The 18,532-nt window shown below is 42.0% G+C and overlaps 1 protein-coding gene across 6 annotated transcripts in view; it reads left to right on the forward strand.

Annotated features, from left to right (window-relative positions):
* Positions 1-18,532, forward strand: part of MBD5 (methyl-CpG binding domain protein 5) — a 254,423-nt gene that overhangs the window by 195,729 nt on the left and 40,162 nt on the right. For 4 of the 6 annotated variants that reach the window (XM_077829817.1, XM_077829816.1, XM_077829818.1 and 1 more), the window contains 3 exons: positions 7,175-8,200; positions 9,868-10,082; positions 12,148-13,356. In XM_077829817.1, coding sequence (XP_077685943.1) covers positions 7,175-8,200; positions 9,868-10,082; positions 12,148-13,356 — 2,450 coding nt within the window. Of the gene's footprint in view, positions 1-7,174; positions 8,201-9,867; positions 10,083-12,147; positions 13,357-15,647; positions 15,938-18,532 lie in introns of those variants that run through there. The other 2 variants (XR_013347482.1, XM_077829821.1) reach the window with 2 other exon arrangements.

The raw sequence follows: 18,532 nt of genomic DNA on the forward strand, positions 1-18,532 counted from the left end.
GGCCGACCCAAAGGCCTTATTGGAACGCATAGCGTGTTCCCATCACGCCATTACCCCACTCCCGCCAGCCCTCGGTCGCCATGTCAGACATGCCAAAGTCAGCACCCATGGCACCAACAGCACTGGATTCAGTGCAGGACGCTCCAGCAGCCACTGTTGATGAGGAGCTGGTATTCACCCCAAGACTGCCCTCTCCAATGGTTGAGGACACCGCCAGACCTTCCCCGGTCGTCCAATCTTCATCCTCCTCTCCAGGCGAAGTGGTGGCGGGCCCCTTGAGAGCTAGTCTGCCAGACAATTTTAGGGAGTATCAGTCGCTGCTCCGCAGAGTGGCTTCCAACCTGGGTCTCAAGGCGGAGGAGATGGAGGAGCAGTCGGAGGAGCAGTCGAACACATAGTTTTATGTGCTCTCAAGGTCCACCCCAGCCCATGTCGTGCTCCCAGTACACGAGGGCGTCCTGAACATTGCCAAAACCAGCTGACAAACCCCGTCCTCCAGCCCACCCACTTCTAAGAGGGCCCAAAAGAAGTAATTTGTCCCCGCAAATGGGTTTGAGTACTTGTACACCCACCTGCCACCGGGTTCGTTGGTCGTCTCGGTGGCCAACAAGAGGGACAAATGGTGGCCCATCAGTTCCACCCATAAAAATAAGGAGGCCAAGAGGCTGGATTTGTTCGGTTGCAAAATTTATTCTATGGCCAGCTCCAGTTTCAGGTGGTAAACGCCAGGCCCTCTTGGGGGTTCGCAATAAGTTGTGGGACTCTTCTCAAGTTCAAGGACTCCATGTCCCAGGCGATGGCCAAGGAGTGCTCCCTCCAAATGGCCTGGGACATGGCAGGTTCAGCTGCATGGGTGGTCGCTTCGGCGGTTGTCATGCGGCCCCGTTCCTGGCTCCAGACCACTGGTCTGTCCCAGGAGATGCAGGCCTCTATTCAGGACCTCCCATTTGGCGGTGTCTGCCTGTTCTCTGACCAAACAGATGCGCATCTGCACAGCCTGAAAGACACGTGGGCAACCTCCACTCTCTGGGGATGCGCACTCCTCAGGTGTTGAGACAGCCGTTTTGGCCTCCTCCGCCACCTTGACAATGGCAGCCTCAACAAGGGCCTGTAAGGAAATAGGACGTCAGGTTCAGCCACTGCCACCCTTGGTCATCCCAGTCTCCTGCACAGCCTGGCCCAGAGAAGCACCAGAGGGGCCAGAAGTGCTCATTTTGAGGGTGTACTCAGGAACAATGCACCAGTCAACTGCCCGGATCCTTTCCGTTTTTTCCTCAACGGCCTTTTCCCCCCTGGTCGTGGGTTATGTTGGACTGCTGGGTCCTGGACATAGTGGCTCGGGGCTATACCCTGCAATTTCTGGCCACTCCTCCCTCCCATCACCCCACTTCCCCATCCTTCTTCAGGGACCCTTCTCACGAGCAACTCGATCAGGAGGTCAAGAAGCTCCTAAGTTCGAGAACTGTGGAAGAGGCTCCTCGAGACATGGAAGGAAGGTGATTCTACTCCCGCTACTTCCTAATCCCGAAGGCAAAAGAGGGCCTCAGACCCATTCTGGACCTGTGGGGCCTCAACAAGGCTCTCAAGAAGTTGGAAGTTCCACATGGTCTCCCGGGCCTCCACCATCCCTTCCCTGGATCCAGGGGGCTGGTACGCCACTCTTGATTTCAAGGACTCTTATTTTCATGTCTCCATATTCCCAGGACGCAGGTGTTTCCTGCATTTCATAGTGGCTGGGCACCACTTCCAGTTCACAGCGGTACCCTTGTCCTATCCTTGGCCACTAGGGTGTTCACAAAATGCATGGCGCCGATGGCGGCTTTCCTGAGGCGTCGAGGGGTCCAGATCTTCCCATATCTTGACGACTGGCTCATTAAGGGCAGGTCTCTGGAGCAGGTGCACAGGAGCCTTGATTTGGTGTGCTCCATCTGCGGCAACCTGGGCCTGTTAATAAATACAGAAAAATCCATGTTAACGCTGGTCCAACGCATAGAGTTCATTGGAGCAGTTCTCGACTCTACACAGGCCAGGGCCTTCCTGCCAGAAGTGCATTTTCAGGCTATGATGGACTTGATCTCCCTCATAAAGAGCCAACCACTCACCACAGCCCACACATGGCTGTGACTGATATGCCACATGGCCACATGAACATACGTGGTCAACCACGCCCAGCTTCCTCTGAGGCCTCTGCAAGCGTGGCTGGCCTCAGTCTGTTTTCCCAGCAGGCATCCCCTGGACCGAGCAGGTCATGGTGCTGAGCCACATCTTCTTCTTGTCTCTGGACTGGTGGCAGGATTCCAATTCGGTGCAGCAAGGAGTCCCCTTCGCAACCCCATCTCCGTCGCTCACCCTGGTCTCAGACGTGTCTGATCTTGGCTCAGGAGCCAATCTGCGTGAGCTGAATACCCAGGATCTCTGGCTACAACACAAGCTAGGCTTTCATATCAATGTCAGGGACCTCAGAGCAATTCGCCTGGCCTGCCAGGCTTTCCTGCCCCACCTGGAAGGCAAGGTGGTGCAGGTTCTGACAGACAATACTGCTGCGATTAATTACGTCAACAGGCAGGGCAGCACCTCTGGGACTTCTGTGTGTCTCAGGCTATTCATTGGTAGCCACCCACCTGCCCGGAACCAAGAACATCCTGGCAGATCACCTCAGCAGGACCTTCTTGTCTTGCCACAAATGGTCACTCCATCCGGAGGTGGTCAGCCTAGTTTTCCACAGGTGGGGAACTCCTTGGGTGAACCTGTTGCGTCCAGGCAGAATAGAAAGTGCCACGTGTTCTGTTCTCTGCTGGGCAGAGACAGGGGCTCCCTGTTGGATGCCTTCCTGATGCTGTGGTCGGGAGCACTGATGTACGCCTTCCTGCCAATATCGTTAATCCACAAGGTCCTGCTAAAGGTAAAGCAAGACAAAGTGACAGTCATCCTCAAAGCCCCAGCGTGGCCTCATCAACACTGGTTTGGCATGCTGCTGAGTCTTTCGGCACCCATCCCGCTGCAGCTGCCTCTTTGGCCGGATCTGCTATACAGAACCACAGTGATCTACTGCATCCAAACCTGGCAGCGCGGCAGTTGACTGCCTGGCTACTGGGTGGCTAACTGGGGAAGAATGGCGGTGTTCCACTGGTGCCCAACAGAAAACCCTCCACCAGGGCTACCTACGTGGCAAAGTGGAAGCGGTACTCGTATTGGGCCTCGGATCGCCGCATTCATGAGGAAGAGGCCCCACTGCAGGACATCCTGGACTATTTGCTGCGCTGTCGCTATCTTCAGTCAAGGTACAGCTGGCGGCCATTTCGGCCTTCTGCCCTCCGTTTCAAGGCAGAACGGACTTCACCCATCCCATGATGGTGCAGTTCCTGAAAGGTCTGGAGCGCCTTTACCCGCATGTCCGGGACCTGGTACCTCCTTGGGACCTGCATCTTGTGTTGTCAAGGCTCATGGGGGCTCCCCTTCAAGCCCTTTTCTTCCTGTTCCCTCCTGCTTCTCTCCTGGAAAGTCTCCTTTTGGGTTCCCATAACTTTGGTCCATAGGGTGACCAAGATCAGGGCACTCATGTCAGAACCGATTTATACAATCTTCTATGAGGACAAGGTCCAACTGTGTCTGCACCCAGCATTTCTGCCCAAGGTCGTCTCCCAGCTCTATACTTGTCAAAGCCTCATACGACTGATGAGGAATGCAGGCTGCATATCCGGACATCAAACAGGCACTGGCCTTCTACATAGATAGAACAAAGCCGTTCTGTAACTCAACACAATTGTTTGCTGTCGTGGAGAGGACGAATGGTTGCCCAGTGTCTACCTAGAGAATCTGGGCCTGGATCACGGCCTGCATCCACTACTGCTATGAGCTGGCGAAGGTGCCCCCACTAGCGATCATGATGGCTCACTCGACTAGGGTGCACGCGTCATCGGCAGCCTTTCTTGCTCAGGTGCCAACCCAAGAAATTTGCCATGCCGCAACCTGGTCATCTGTCCACACGTTTGCTTTCCACTATGCGCTGACCCAGCAAGCTAAGATGACGCTGGTTTTGGCAGAGCAGTACTCCAATCTGAAAGACTGTGAACTCCGAGCCCACCTCCAGGTATTCTGCTTGTGAGTCACCTACAATGGAATTGACATGAGCAAGCACTCAAAGAAAAAACTATTACCCACCTTTTGCAACTGTTGTTCCTCAAGATGTATTGCTCATGTCCATTCCATTACCCGCCCCCCGCCCCTCTGTCGGAGTAGTTGGCAAGAAGGAACTGAGAGGGCGCAGGGCTGGTGGCACCTGATATACCGCCGCATGAGCGCGGCACTCCAGAGCGTGCCACAGCCAGCCCTACGGATCTCGCTACGGCATCAGTTCTCAAACTGTGGGTCAGGACCCCAAAGTAGGTCGGGACCCCATTTAATGGGGTTGTCAGGGCTGACGTTAGACTTCCTGAGGTCCGGGGCCAAAGCCTGAGCCCCGCAGCCCAGGGCCAAAGGCTTCAGCCTTGGGTGACAGGGCTCAGGTTACAGGCCCCCCCACCTGGAGCTGAAGCTCTTGTGTTTGGGCTTTGGCTTCGGTCCCCCTTGTGGGGTCGTGTAGGAATTTTTGGTATCAGAAGGGGGTTGCGGTGCAATGAAGTTTGAGAACCCCTCCACTAAGGCAAAAGTCTGTAACGACCACACACGTGGGCGCACAAACACCCACAATGGAATGGACATGAGCAACACATCTCAAAGAACCACAATTACAAAAGGTGGATAAACCCTTTTTTTGTCTTTCAGGATTCAATCCTGCACTACAAACAGATACCAATATTTACCTGACACATCAGAGCTAGAAATGGGAGTTTTATACTGTTAGAAAAGGAAGTTTCCCTGCTTTCCAGTGAAATGCTTCTAGCCCTGGAAAGTCCTTAAAATATGCTACATTATGTTTGAAAAAGTTACTTAATGTTTTCAGGGGTTTCTAAAATATAGTAGTTATTTCTGGTTTCTGTTCTCTGGGACCTGTACAGTCAAACTCATGGTACTAAGGATGTCTGGCTTATAGATATGAGAAATGAAAAATAGTATCAATAAAACATGCTAAAATTATTTGTAAATTGTTAATCCCTCTCATTTGGGATGAATTACACATTTCATGCATGTTGTTGCCTTTTGGAGCCAATGTGACCATCACAAACTCACATTAAAAAGAGAAAAATCCAAAACCTCTAACGTACCATTCCATTATGTTGATGTGGTCATGTTCCATGCAATTTGTGTGTGTGCAAAAGAGAGAGAGATTTTTTTTCTATGACATTTTGTTTTAGAGACTTTTAGTCTGCAGAAATGAGTATCTAATAGGAGAATAATCTTGACAGAAAACAAACTTACTTGACATACTTGTAATTCTCATTCTCTTACATGTCATTCAATTGCCACTCACCACCCTTGTCATCTCAGTGTTTGAAAGGTTCCTTATGAACTTGTTTTATTTTCACTTTTTAATTAGCTTTTTTGGGGAAGTTGCCTACCACTCTGGATATATATTTCCAGACCACATATTAATTCCTGTGTACTGTACCATGTGGAGAGGGACAGTTTGTCTTTTGTTTTACTGTTTTGTCACGGGTTCCAGACTGCCGCCTGGAGAAATTTACTAGTCATAAAAGCATTTATACCAGTCCGCTAACATGCTAGCCCGGGGAGCTTGTGAAATCCTGTTCTTATGATTACTAACTTGATTTCTGTCAACATCAGCTGCAATATTTTATTTATTTGTTTATTTGTGCCATAATATTGTAGTTGCTTCCCAGAAAAGAAGGCATGATCCTTGGCCCAAGGAGCTCAACAGTTGACATCTCATGTAATATATATATAACTATATGTAATGTTTAGCTGTCAATACTTTACACTTCTTGAATGATGGTATTGTGAGTTGTCCGATAAAAAATTGGATTCTGTCTTTAACAATTCTCTGAAGGTAGTTGAACTCCCAGTTTCCAGTAGTATTTGTTTCTGGAGTTTTGCTAAATTATAATTGATGCTTTCTGATTTTTATCTGATCAGTGGGCTACGCAATGGAATTTGCTGCAGCTTTTTAATAGAAGATAAAATAAATAGCTTTTATTGCTATAAAATTAATCTGCATTTTTACTATTTATGTTTTCCGAGACAAAGGGCATCTCTTTGGTCACCATGTAAGGTTGAAAAGTATGGTTTGAAGGTGGTTACATTCTGTTTTATTTCTTCTGCTCCTCTGACACACATCTTTTGCATACAACTACTGTCAATTCAAACAAGAAATCTCCTTCAGGTAGGGGAAAACAGATAATTTATTTGTGGAGTCCAACATTGTTTAAAGATGATAGACAGATATGCAGAAACAGAAAAAGAATAACCAGTCTTGAATAAATAGCCTTTATTGTAGATCCACTTAGCAGGGAAGCTTTGGACTTCTCTGCCACTCCAAGCAAAGAATCCATCCAGGCCACCGAAATGACTTTACCTTTTTCTTCCAGAAAACTTCTGTTGTTTTCCTTGGCAACTTGTATTTGTCTTTAATGTTTTCTGGAGCTTGCCAGTTAAATTACACACTAATAATAATAATTATGCTTTTCTCCAAAGATGACAGAAATGATGTTTTACAAACAATAATTCACAAAACATACTGTGAGATGGGAAATGTTCTGATCATTTTACAGATGGAAAAAGCAATACGGTGGCAGAGTTGGGAATAGAATCAGCAAACTATGAGCCAGAATTCATGGATCTAATCTTAGGACCACACTCTTTACCGTTAGGTTTTAAGGCCGTTGCTGATCATTTTAGCAGTGGATGTGGTGTGGGTTCAAGACTGAAGATAGTAACAGATGGGTGGTTTTCAGTCCTAGACGAATCCAAAATATATTTAATAAAATAATGAAATCCTCTTATACAATTCTCTGCTGAAGGAGTTTGAAAAGAAGCGTAAGTTTTTCATTTAAGCAGGATTCCAGTTGTGATGTGACAATGGCATTTCTGTGTAGTATCAGAAATAATTCATTGCAAATTCTTTCTTATTAAAAAATGTTAAAATCATGCTGTTTGAATTTTCTTCTTCTGAGTGTTGGATATAGCTAAATTTGGATGAGTCTGGTTATCATTGCAGTGATGATAATATTTGTCCTTCGATAGACATTATTAATGTATGTATTGTTTTGTGTTACAGGGAGTTCAGGACCATCATCTTCCATAGCCATAGCTGGAACCAGCCAACCAGCCATCACAAAGACAACATCCGTTCTTCAAGATGGTGTTATAGTCACTACTGCAGCTGCAAACCCACTTCCGAGCCAGCTGCCCATTGGGAGTGATTTCCCTTTTGTTGGCCACGAACACACACTTCACTTTCCACAGAACTGCTCTTCAAACAACAATCTTCCGCATTCTTTGAATCCAAACCTTCTCAATTCTCTACCTATCTCTTTGCCAGTGAATCAACAACATCTCTTAAACCAGAATCTATTAAATATACTACAGCCTTCAGCAGGAGAAGGCAAGTCTGAAGTCATACTCAACCCTTTAGGTTTACTCAACCCAAGTGTAAATGCTGCGCTAGCTTTTCTCTCCAGTGACATGGATGGGCAGGTATTACAACCTGCTCATTTTCAGCTTCTAGCAGCCCTACTTCAGAATCAAGCCCAAGCAGCTGCCATGGTTCCCCTACCATCTTTCAATTTGACCATCTCAGATTTGTTACAACAGCAAAATAACCCTTTACCCTCAGTAACACAGATGACAGCCCCACCAGACCATTTGCCAAGCAATCAGTCAGACAGCAACAGAGCACAGACCCTTTTAACCAACCCCCTGGGGAACCCTATACCAAGCTTTACAGGCATTGACACTACTTCTAACCCCTTGCTCCTCCCAGCTGTCACTGGGGCCTCGGGATTAATGGCCTTAAATCCCCAGCTGTTGGGAGGTGTCCTGAACTCCGCATCGGGCAACACTGCTAATCATCCAGAGATATCCATAGCAACCTCCTCCCAGGCAACCACTACCACAACCACTACATCATCAGCAGTGACAGCACTGTCCGTCTCAACACTTGGTGGGACAGCAGTGGTGTCAATGGCAGAAACATTGCTGAACATATCTAATAATGCTGGGAATACATCTGGTCCAGCTAAACTCAACAATAACTCTGTGGTGCCACAGCTACTTAACCCTCTACTGGGGACAGGTCTTCTTGGTAAGTTAAATTTTTTCACAGATTTAAAAAAAAAAAAAAAAAAAACGGTTGGGGGGAGAGTTTCTGATTCTATTTTCTATTATTAAAGACTCCATTTCATTGCACGATTTATAAAAAAGGGTTTTGTATGTCACAGGTCATTGAATACTTCTAGAGAAAAACAACCTTTACTGTCAGAAATTTTAAATAGCAATTTTTTAAAAATTCAGCAATATTTAATACTGTTTTTTGGATATCATTTTATTTTCCATTCCCTCATTCTGATGCCACCAAACCTACTACACACACTTAAATTCAGTCAGGCAAATTGGACTCCTTTTATTTTACATGTAATAAAAGCACAGGTGCATCTTTGGGATGCAGTGTTTTATTTCAAATATATGTGGCATCACAGGGTTAGTATGAGTAGCTGTGCAGTTGATGAAAAATGGCCAAGTGCATTTTTTCCATTTAAATCAAAAATACGCCAAAACCGTAGCACGTGTCCTATAAAGCACTCCAAGTAAAGCCTTGCACAAGTTCAGTGAAATAGGTTGCCCTTTCTAGGCCTTGATTGTACATTTCTGTTCTCATATTTCTTTGTTTTTCGTTTCTTTGTTGTAGTTTTGAAACTGAGGGTATCACACCTGACAAGCCCTTACATAACTGATGAAATCTTAAGCCTAAACTGTTCTCCTAAATCTCTAGTCCCTTGATGAATTTACCCAGAACGTGATATATTTTGTGTTCTGTGCTGTTTGGACTCAATAAGCAAATAACTATACCAGTAGGATGACCAAAATATTGTGTCAAAGAGCTGGAAAGCATTGCAGCTTTGTTACTTATGTCAAGCTACAAGATTGTTACTGTGAACTCAGCCCTACTTTTACAATATAATTTAATTTAGCATTAGGATTGTTATTGAATTAGGATTAATTTTTTTTCTAAAATAAAATGTCTGTTGATTTTCATCAGCTGATTCCACAAGCATAAAATTTCGGAAAAATATTAGTTTGTGTTAACTCAAGTGCAAAATCCATTTCAGGCTTCTTTTATTTGATAATTTCATAGGATCAGGGGCCTCAAAGTGTTTGTTTTCCTATTGTTTGTGATATTGTTCTTTTACATTTTAATTTACATAAGAGATTTTTCTTTTGATACAAAATGCAGAGTTTTTTTAATATAGCTTGTTTTTCTTATGAGATTTTTCTCCTATATCTAGAAAAGAGAAGACTAGTAGAGTTAGCCAGTGTATTTTTGTGTTCAAGAGGCCTTGGATCGTTGTGTAGTCAGGTCAAACAGTGGTGTCATAGTTACCAAAAGGTTTGGGGAGGGGAAGGTGTTGGTATGGTATGAAGCAGTCGCTCTTTGGAAGTTAAGAATGGATTTCCAAGAAAATGAATACCACTGATGCTCATTCTCCTGTACCTGGCTGTGTGCCATTCCAGAATGAAGGACAGTCATGTCAGAATCCTTTAGAAAGAGTCCACATATAGATGTAACCTGAAAGAAAGAATGCTGAGAAATGAAGGAATAAATAGTAGGAGACATGTTCCTTGAGATTCTGGTACAGAAGTTTTGTTGTACAGAGAGTGTCAGTATTTGTCAGTTAAAATATAACTCAAGGAAACTCTCGTGGACTCCTGAAAACTATGCTGACTTACTTTACCATATGTTTGGAACTGCAGGTGACATGTCGTCGTCGATAAACACTACTTTGAATAACCATCAACTGACTCATCTCCAGTCACTGTTGAACAACAATCAGATGTTTCCTTCAAATCAGCAGCAACATCAGCTTCTCCAGGGGTACCAGAATCTCCAGGGGTTTCAAGGGCAACCCACAATTCCTGGACCAGCTAACAACCCAAACCCCATGGCTTGTCTGTTTCAGAATTTTCAGGTAGAGAGCAAACAGACATCAATATTGAGTGAATTTAAAAAACTGTAATAATAGGATTGGTATCTGTATTCTGCTTTTTCATTGAATGTTTAAAACAATCTGTTTTATTGCAGTTGGTTGCCCTTTTTTAGTATGGATTTTGTATTCGCAAATCAGAAACACGTTACTGAAATTATATATCTTTTACTTATAAGTTTAGTGTCATTTTTATTTTACTGGAACTCCTTATGATGTGCATCTATTGACAGCTGTTATGAACTTTCAAGAGTTGTTAATTCGCTTTTGAAGTGTGATCATAAACTACTGGTTGAGAATAAATTGTAGAGACTGAATGGTAAAAAATTAACATAGTTGTCAGTTAATAGGAAATAGGAGGTGATTGTGAGTAACTGACTTTTTCTAATAGTGCTCATTAAAGTAAATGGAAGGACTGTCATTGATTTAGGGGATGTTGGATCAGGTCCATAGTAATTAAGGACAGGCATATAATAAAAATTTTGAAAAAATGGTAGCCCCCTTTCACATTTCCATCCAAACAGACAATACTGTTGATAATGTAAATTCAAATATTAAAGTAATAGAATGACAGTGAAAGTATCAACTGAGATAGAGAACAAAAATAGAGTTACAGTATGTACTTAACATTATTATAGTGCTGCAGAACTGAGAACATGAAGGCTGCAGAAATGCAGGTGATAGTGCCAGAAAAGCTTTTATTCTTTAAGAAGGAAAAAGACAACATATCATTTTGTCAGTCTAGACAACTAGAAATTTCCCTGTGTTTGCAAAATCACAGTAATCTAACTGCCTATTAACCCCTTCACAGTTTATTAATTATGTGAGTTACATTAGCTGTATTTTCATATTTTCTCTGTGTGTCCTGAATTATGTAAGTGTTTCGTAATGGTAAGTATTTAAAGCAGTAGTTACAAATATTTGGCTTCACTAGTTAAAGCATCTTTTCTATTCAGACTTTCACAGGTATTAATATTGCTTATTATCTTTACGTCACTCTCATGACATGTACATGACAAATACAAACATAATATACAAGGTTCCTCATAATGTAATTTAGTTTATAATAGACAATGCATGAAATAGCTTCAATGCAAAGGGTCGGAGACCTGGTTGATGAGGATTAAAAGTGGGAAGACTTCCCAAAAGAAGTGTATAAGAAGAGAAAGGTAGGTCACTTGCACATGACAAATAGGAGGCAATTTTAAGCCTGTGGGTTGCATCAAAGAAAATACAAAGCAGAGCGTGAGTAGAGACAAAAAAAGCACTTAGGAGTGAAACTGGGGAGGAAAGTAGAGACTGAAGGAAGAATAGGAGGAAATAGATTTGGGTACAGTGATATAAGCATGGATTAAGTTGATTAGGACTTTGAATGTAAAATGAGGATCTTGGACTTCATTCAGAAAAGGAGAGGGACTCAGAAAGGTGGGTAGAAATGCGGCTACAACAGGAGAGATTTGAAAGTTTTATCATCTCAAATACCACCTGTTATTACAAAGCTTTGTCTTTTTGAACAAAGTGTGAAAGCTAGTTTATGTGTTCATATGCATATTATTTTACGTTTTGAGTTGCCTTTTCATCTTCTGATTCTCTTCATTGAGTGACAATCTTTGTTCCTTATGTATAGGGCCCTACCAAATTCACAGCCATGAAAAATACGTCACAGACTGTGAAATCTGGCTATCGTGGGGGCGGCCACGATATTGCCACCCTTACTTCTGTGTTGCCTTCAGAGCTGGATGGCAGAAGAGCAGAGGTGGCTGGCCAGGCACCCAGCTCTGAAGGCAGTGCCACTGCCAGCAGCAGCTGTAGGGAAGGCGGATTGGAATATACTGTCTGAACACATCTGCGAAATTTGCTTTTTATGCCAATCAGTGAAAAACGTGTGATTTCTCCACAATTTAAGTAGACCTCTGCTTATGTACAACCATGACAAAATGTGTCACTGATGTGTAACCATCACAGTTACTGAATTAAATGAATGTGTCTTCTGAAATATAGCATTGAATGAAAACATAAATTTCTATAATTTTTCCTTCCTATTTTTAAGGTGAGAATGCAGGAAGATGCTGCTCTTTTAAACAAAAGAATGATCACTCAAATGGGGATAACTTCAGTTCCTGAGAGTTCCAACACTACCCTTCCTCCTTTTCAAGATACATCTTGTGATTTGCCGCAAAGGACTGAACCAACTCTAGGACAACAGGCAAAGGATGGCCTCAGTGTAGCTGCTCAGGGTGATTCTTCAGTTGATGCTATCTACAAAGCAGTCGTAGATGCTGCAAGCAAAGGAATGCAAGTCGTAATCACCACTGCAGTTAGCAGTACAACACAAATGAGTCCCATTCCAGCTCTGAGTGCCATGAGTGCCTTCACAGCCTCAATTGGTGACCCATTAAATCTTTCTAGTGCTGTCAGTGCAGTAATCCATGGAAGAAACATTGGTGTTTCTGATCACGACGGTAGGATAAGAAACACTAGAGGGACACGAATCCTGAAGAATTCAGAACATAGTAAAAATTCAAGTGAAGGGGATGGATTTGAATATTACAAATCAGCAGGTTGCAATACATCCAGAAAACAGTGGGAAGAGGAGCAAAACCCTGGAGGAGAGATACATAGGTGGAAGTGTGAGGAGTTTTTAGACCATTCAACCCATGTCCACAGCAGTCCTTGCCATGAAAGGCCCAATAACGTCTCCACACTGCCATTGTTACATGGTGAGCAGCATCAGATACTGTTACCACAGAGAAACTGTCAAAGTGATAAATTGTTGGAGGAGAATTTCAGGTATAACAATTACAAAAGAACTATGATGAGTTTTAAAGAGAGACTGGAGAACACTGTGGAAACATGTGCACACATAAATGGAAATAGGCTTCAACAAAGTAGAGGGTTTGGAGAGTTGCTGAACACTTCTAAACAAGACCTAGTCATGGAGGAGCAATCTCCAAGTTCCTCAAATAGTTTGGAAAGTTCTCTAGTTAAAGACTATATCCATTATAATGGAGACTTTAATGCCAAAAGCATTAATGGGTGCGTGCCTAGCCCTTCAGATGCTAAAAGCATCAGCAGTGAAGATGACCTAAGGAATCCAGAGTCCCCTTCTTCAAATGAGTTGATACATTACAGGCCGAGGACGTTTAATGTTGGCGACTTGGTCTGGGGCCAAATAAAAGGACTGACTTCATGGCCTGGAAAATTAGTAAGAGAAGAAGACGTTCACAATTCATGTCAACAAAACACTGAGGAAGGGAAGGTATATATACACATGCATATATATTTTGTGTATATATATATGTATATATAGTCAAAGAATTATCTTGGTCTAATATTTATTTTAATGGTATGAATTGCAGTACTAATGGGCTTTTGATTCCTGGTTCATGAGGATAGCTTATGAAACTATTTATTTCACTAGAAATGTTGTTGTAGTTGCACAATGAGAAACTTATACAAATCCCATAAGGAAACATATTAGGCTGTATTCTGGCCTGAATTATGTCCTGCTAATTCACTTGTTCACATAAGACTTTTATTATACAAAAAATATTTTGCTTTAATGCACTATTGTTTAACTTATGATTTATAGCCTTCTGAACTTCTGGCTGTGCCTATGGTTACTGACTTGATGTGCAAGGCATGAGTGGGTATCTAGAAATGGCAGAAATCGCAAAATGTAAAGCTGATCTAACCAAAATAAGGAATTTGAAATAAGTTAAAGCAGTTTCACCCTATCTCTGACTTGCCCAACTGATACTTCTAGTATGAAGCAGAAAAACTATTAAAAAAATTTGGCCTGCACAGCAGGACATGAAAGATCCTTTTCTAGTGATAGTGGTTTTAGTTTGCTCCTTTGTGCTGGAGTTTAATGTCCCCTAGCACAAGGTGTTGGCAGGGAATTCTTATCGTTACCAATAACTTAACAGTGTATTCTGTTTTATTGAGGAAACTATTTCAATCCTTATTTTCTACTGTTTGCAAAACTTTTTGTTTTTCTGCAGTCCTCATAAATACAAAAGTATTTCATACTGTATGCCCCTCCCTTTCCTGAGCCACCGGAGAAACCACTCAGACTCCCTTCTTTTAGTCTCTACTCTGTATAATTTATTCAAGTCCTCTCCACCAGCACTTGTACACGCAGTACAGCAATTCTAATACCTATGACCCTGTTGCCTTCAGCCCCTGTTCATCAGGGCCCTGGGAGGAACAGGGATCTCCCTTCCTTGGGAACTCCTTCAGTTTGGGCTCAGCTAGCCTTGTCCTCCGTCCTCTGACCCTTCATTTCTTTTATCAAGCTATTGTGCTGATCGGCTAGTTAGTTCCTGAACTCACCCACCAACCCCCCTGTCTGATTAGCTAATTCCTCCTTATTCCCTCAATCAACAATCGCCAGGGAAACTAATTGAGGCCACAGTAATCAGAGTATTGACCCATCTGTTAGGCCTCCACACTCTCTCACACCCACACTCATTATATAATAAAAAATATGTTACTAAACATTCATTCAGGAAATAATACTGCTTGTACCTTTAAATTAACAAATCAAAATCTAGGTATAGAATTTTTAATTTCTGATATAAAGAAATTAATCCAAAAACTATTATCTATTTTCATGCCCCCATCTAATTTACTTCAATTGAAACCATGATAGAAACTATCATATTTAAGCACAGTTGATCCTACTTCTAGTAGGATTTCTCCAACCAGATTGTACATGGATTTTTCCCCTCGAACTGTAATAGGCGTGTTATGAAACTGTTATAAATTGTCTGGGATGGTTTGGCTAGCGTGGTTTCAGCCAAAGCTTCTCATTCTTCAGATGGCTTGTTCATCGTTCTCTACTCTCCACATAGGTTTTGAAGAGATGCACGCTGATCTTCAAGTATATACTTCAAATAAATGAACTTGTTTTAACAATTGTAATTCCATAAATAAGAACTTCTTCAGCTACAAAGTTAGATCCCAAAATCACTAGCCCCTTTTGAAAATGTAGGCCTAATTTTTCAAATCTGTTGACCACATACTTCAAAAGAAAAGGAAAAAATAAGTGTGCAATGAGGGAGAGGAGAGTATGGTACTCTCTATCAGAATTCTGCTGTGGTGCCACTCAATACCTTTATGAACGATATAGTACTAAAGAACAAATTTTTCAAAATGCATTTATGTCAACTATTTATTTACTTGACAGCAGTAATTGTGTCCCTCTTTGTAAGATTGTTTCAGTAAATTTTTAAGAAGTTGCTCTTTGTACCCTTTATAAACAACAGAGAAGATCTATAGATCATCAGTTGCATTCCTTAAGAGTACTGCATCAATTAGCTGAACAATATCAAAAGTTAATTTCTTATCTACCAAAAGTATATTTGTTTTTATGCAGGCCTTAGTACTTCCATTTTGTTTTTCTTAGGGGTTTGGTTTGTTTTTTTTTTTTACTTTATTGCACAATATTATATTAATTGACTTGAAATTTAATGTATGCAGAAGCCGAAACAAAATTAATGAAAATTGCATATGTTGCTGAATACCTTCTAAACTGTTTCTTTGTAGTTCAAAATGTTGCTGCTCCCAGAATGTTGTAAAGGCAGCTCATATCCCTGGTAAGAGAGAGTCTGTCCCGCTGTTCGTCAACAAGCACTGTGACTGACTAAAGGAGCTTTGGATCAGAAGGCCCTCCATCTTTCAGAAGGATATTATGTATTTAGCCTCCCCAGTTGGAAAGATAGTGTGAATGGCAGTTACCAGGGTAGGGATTGAGATTGAATACTGGAGAGTAGAGGAATGTGAAAGACAGAAGAGATGACTTAAATAGAAAAAAGACATACGTAGTCCCATTTCTGGTTGAAAATAGAGAGGAACTCTGATGTTCATAATTGTATTTCTCGTTCTCTTGTGCATATGACCAACCACTCTATAAGCTGCTGCACAGCTACATATTTTGAATGTTTTGGCAGTTTAGTGTGAAGCCAGCAAAGTCAACTCATTCTGCAGTGCAAAAGGTCTTCAGGAATGATGTGTACCAAGAAACCCTGGAATGATAGAACTCTTAATATGGTTCCCTATTAGTAGTTTTGAAAATTTATTGTATGAGGAACTTTTAAATTATCTTTATACACATTTGTACCTATGATATATTAATTTTTTCACACTATGGCAATAGTTTTGCTGTGTTAAAAGAGTTCTGTAGTATATTACATAGAAAGTGTCTGTTTGACTTTACTTCCATTTATAATAGCATTTTACTACTTTTAAGGGAATACATATGGAATTGAATTTTTTTCATCTGTTTCTATTCAAATAGCAACTGGAAGCTTTTGGATGGTGTTCCTCTATCAGGAAAGAAGGAATGTTAACCAAAGTTTTCTGTTGTTTTGTTTTGGGCAATTGGAAAATTAAGGAGCAAACTGAAGAAAGTGCAGTGGCAACAGCAAAACCATCTAGAATCCAGATGGAGGAAACAAGGAATGATCATGTAGATTAGGTTACTAGTGTCTGAGGAAAAACAAGGGAAGTGGAAAGCAAAAAGAAGATGTCAGCAGAATAAGGATGAAAGTGAGAAAAGAGAAAAAGCTTTGCTGAGAAATCCACCTGAAAAGATAATGCTGCTGGCTGTCTCATGTTGCACTGACGGTGTAAATAGGCTGAATATACAATTTAAAACTTTTCTTTACACCTGATGAATAACATCTTATCAGTAAGGCAGCAAGAAGCTGCTTTGCAATATGGGGTTACTGATGCAACTGCCAGAATAGGTAATTCTCATACACAGGAAATCCATTGTTCTGGAAAGAACTATTGTGGCCAGGCTTACACACCATTATTCTATCATACGATTTGCATCATGGAAGGATCCTTATAGAGCTTGGGAAGGTGGGGTTGGCGTGGAATATTGAATTTGATCCTTTAAAAAAAGAATTACAGTACCATCCCAGTGAGCCACTGCTAATACAGTTCCTGCACTGGTGCACAGCAGAGTTTGAGTCTCAATTCTGACTTTTTCTCTCAAACCCAATAAGGCCTGGAGCATGGTGTAAGCTGCATGCGCAGCCAGTGACAGGAGGGTGTGGTTTTCACTAAATAGTTAAAGGGCAGTGATGAGGAATGTCAAAGTGAGTCCTTCTAGACCTAAACAGGAAGGATGATTTTTAGAGCAGGATGGTAAAAACAAAACAGCTTGTGGGATCTAAAACCTGTATGAATGTAGAAAATCACCCACTTTCCACCTAAGAGACAGGGTGTAAACAATAGCTAGCCCTATGGTAGTGATTTGAAGAAATCCAGAATTGAATTTCAGATATTGACGTTACTACAGGATGAAGATGGTTGACTATGTTAAGATTCTCAGCTGCTTAGGCTCTAGACAAGCTCAAAAGTTTCTCTCTCACCAACAGAAGTTGGTCCAATAAAAGACATTACCTCACCCACCTTGTCTCTCTAGGCTCTAGATTAGTGTTTCTGACCTGAGTTTGACTAACGCAGGATGTAATCAACCAAATAGTTAATTAGAGTGGGCCAGATCTAATGGTATAAAAAAATAGAATCCAACAAAGTGTTTCAAAATTTGAATTTCTGTGTAGTCGTCTATGCCAACATACCATGATAACAATCAACCTGTCTTAAGTGCCTTATTACTTAAATACTACCATAAAAAGAAAAGGAGTACTTGTGGCACCTTAGAGACTAACCAATTTATTTGAGCATAAGCTTTTGTGAGCTACAGCGCACTTCATCGGATGCATAAAAGTGGAAAATGCAGTGAGGATGTTTTTATACACACAGACCATGAAAAAATGGGTGTTTATCACTTCAAAAGGTTTTCTCCCCCACCCCACTCTCCTGCTGGTAATAGCTTATCTAAAGTGATCACTCTCCTTACAATGTGTATGATAATGAAGGTGGGCCATTTCCAGCACAAATCCAGGGTTTAACAAGAACGTCTGAGGAACTGGGGGGTGGGGGGGTAGGAAAAAACAAGGGGAAATAGGTTACCTTGCATAATAACTTAGCCACTCCCAGTCTCTATTCAAGCCTAAGTTAATTGTATCCAATTTGCATATGAATTCCAATTCAGCAGTCTCTCACTGGAGTCTGGTTTTGAAGTTTTTCTGTTGTAATATCGCAACTTTCATGTCTGTAATCGTGTGACCAGAGAGATTGAAGTGTTCTCCGACTGGTTTATGAATGTTATAATTCTTGACATCTGATTTGTGTCCATTTATTCTTTTACGTAGAGACTGTCCAGTTTGACCAATGTACATGGCAGAGGGACATTGCTTGCACATGATGGCATATATCACATTGGTAGATGTGCAGGTGAACGAACCTCTGATCGTGGGGCTGATGTTATTAGGCCCTGTGATGGTGTATCCTGAATAGATATGTGGACACAGTTGGCAACAGGCTTTGTTGCAAGGATAGGTTCCTGGGTTAGTGGT

The sequence above is a fragment of the Eretmochelys imbricata genome, chromosome 11 (assembly GCF_965152235.1).
Source record: "Eretmochelys imbricata isolate rEreImb1 chromosome 11, rEreImb1.hap1, whole genome shotgun sequence".
Taxonomy (NCBI): Eukaryota; Metazoa; Chordata; order Testudines; family Cheloniidae; genus Eretmochelys; species Eretmochelys imbricata.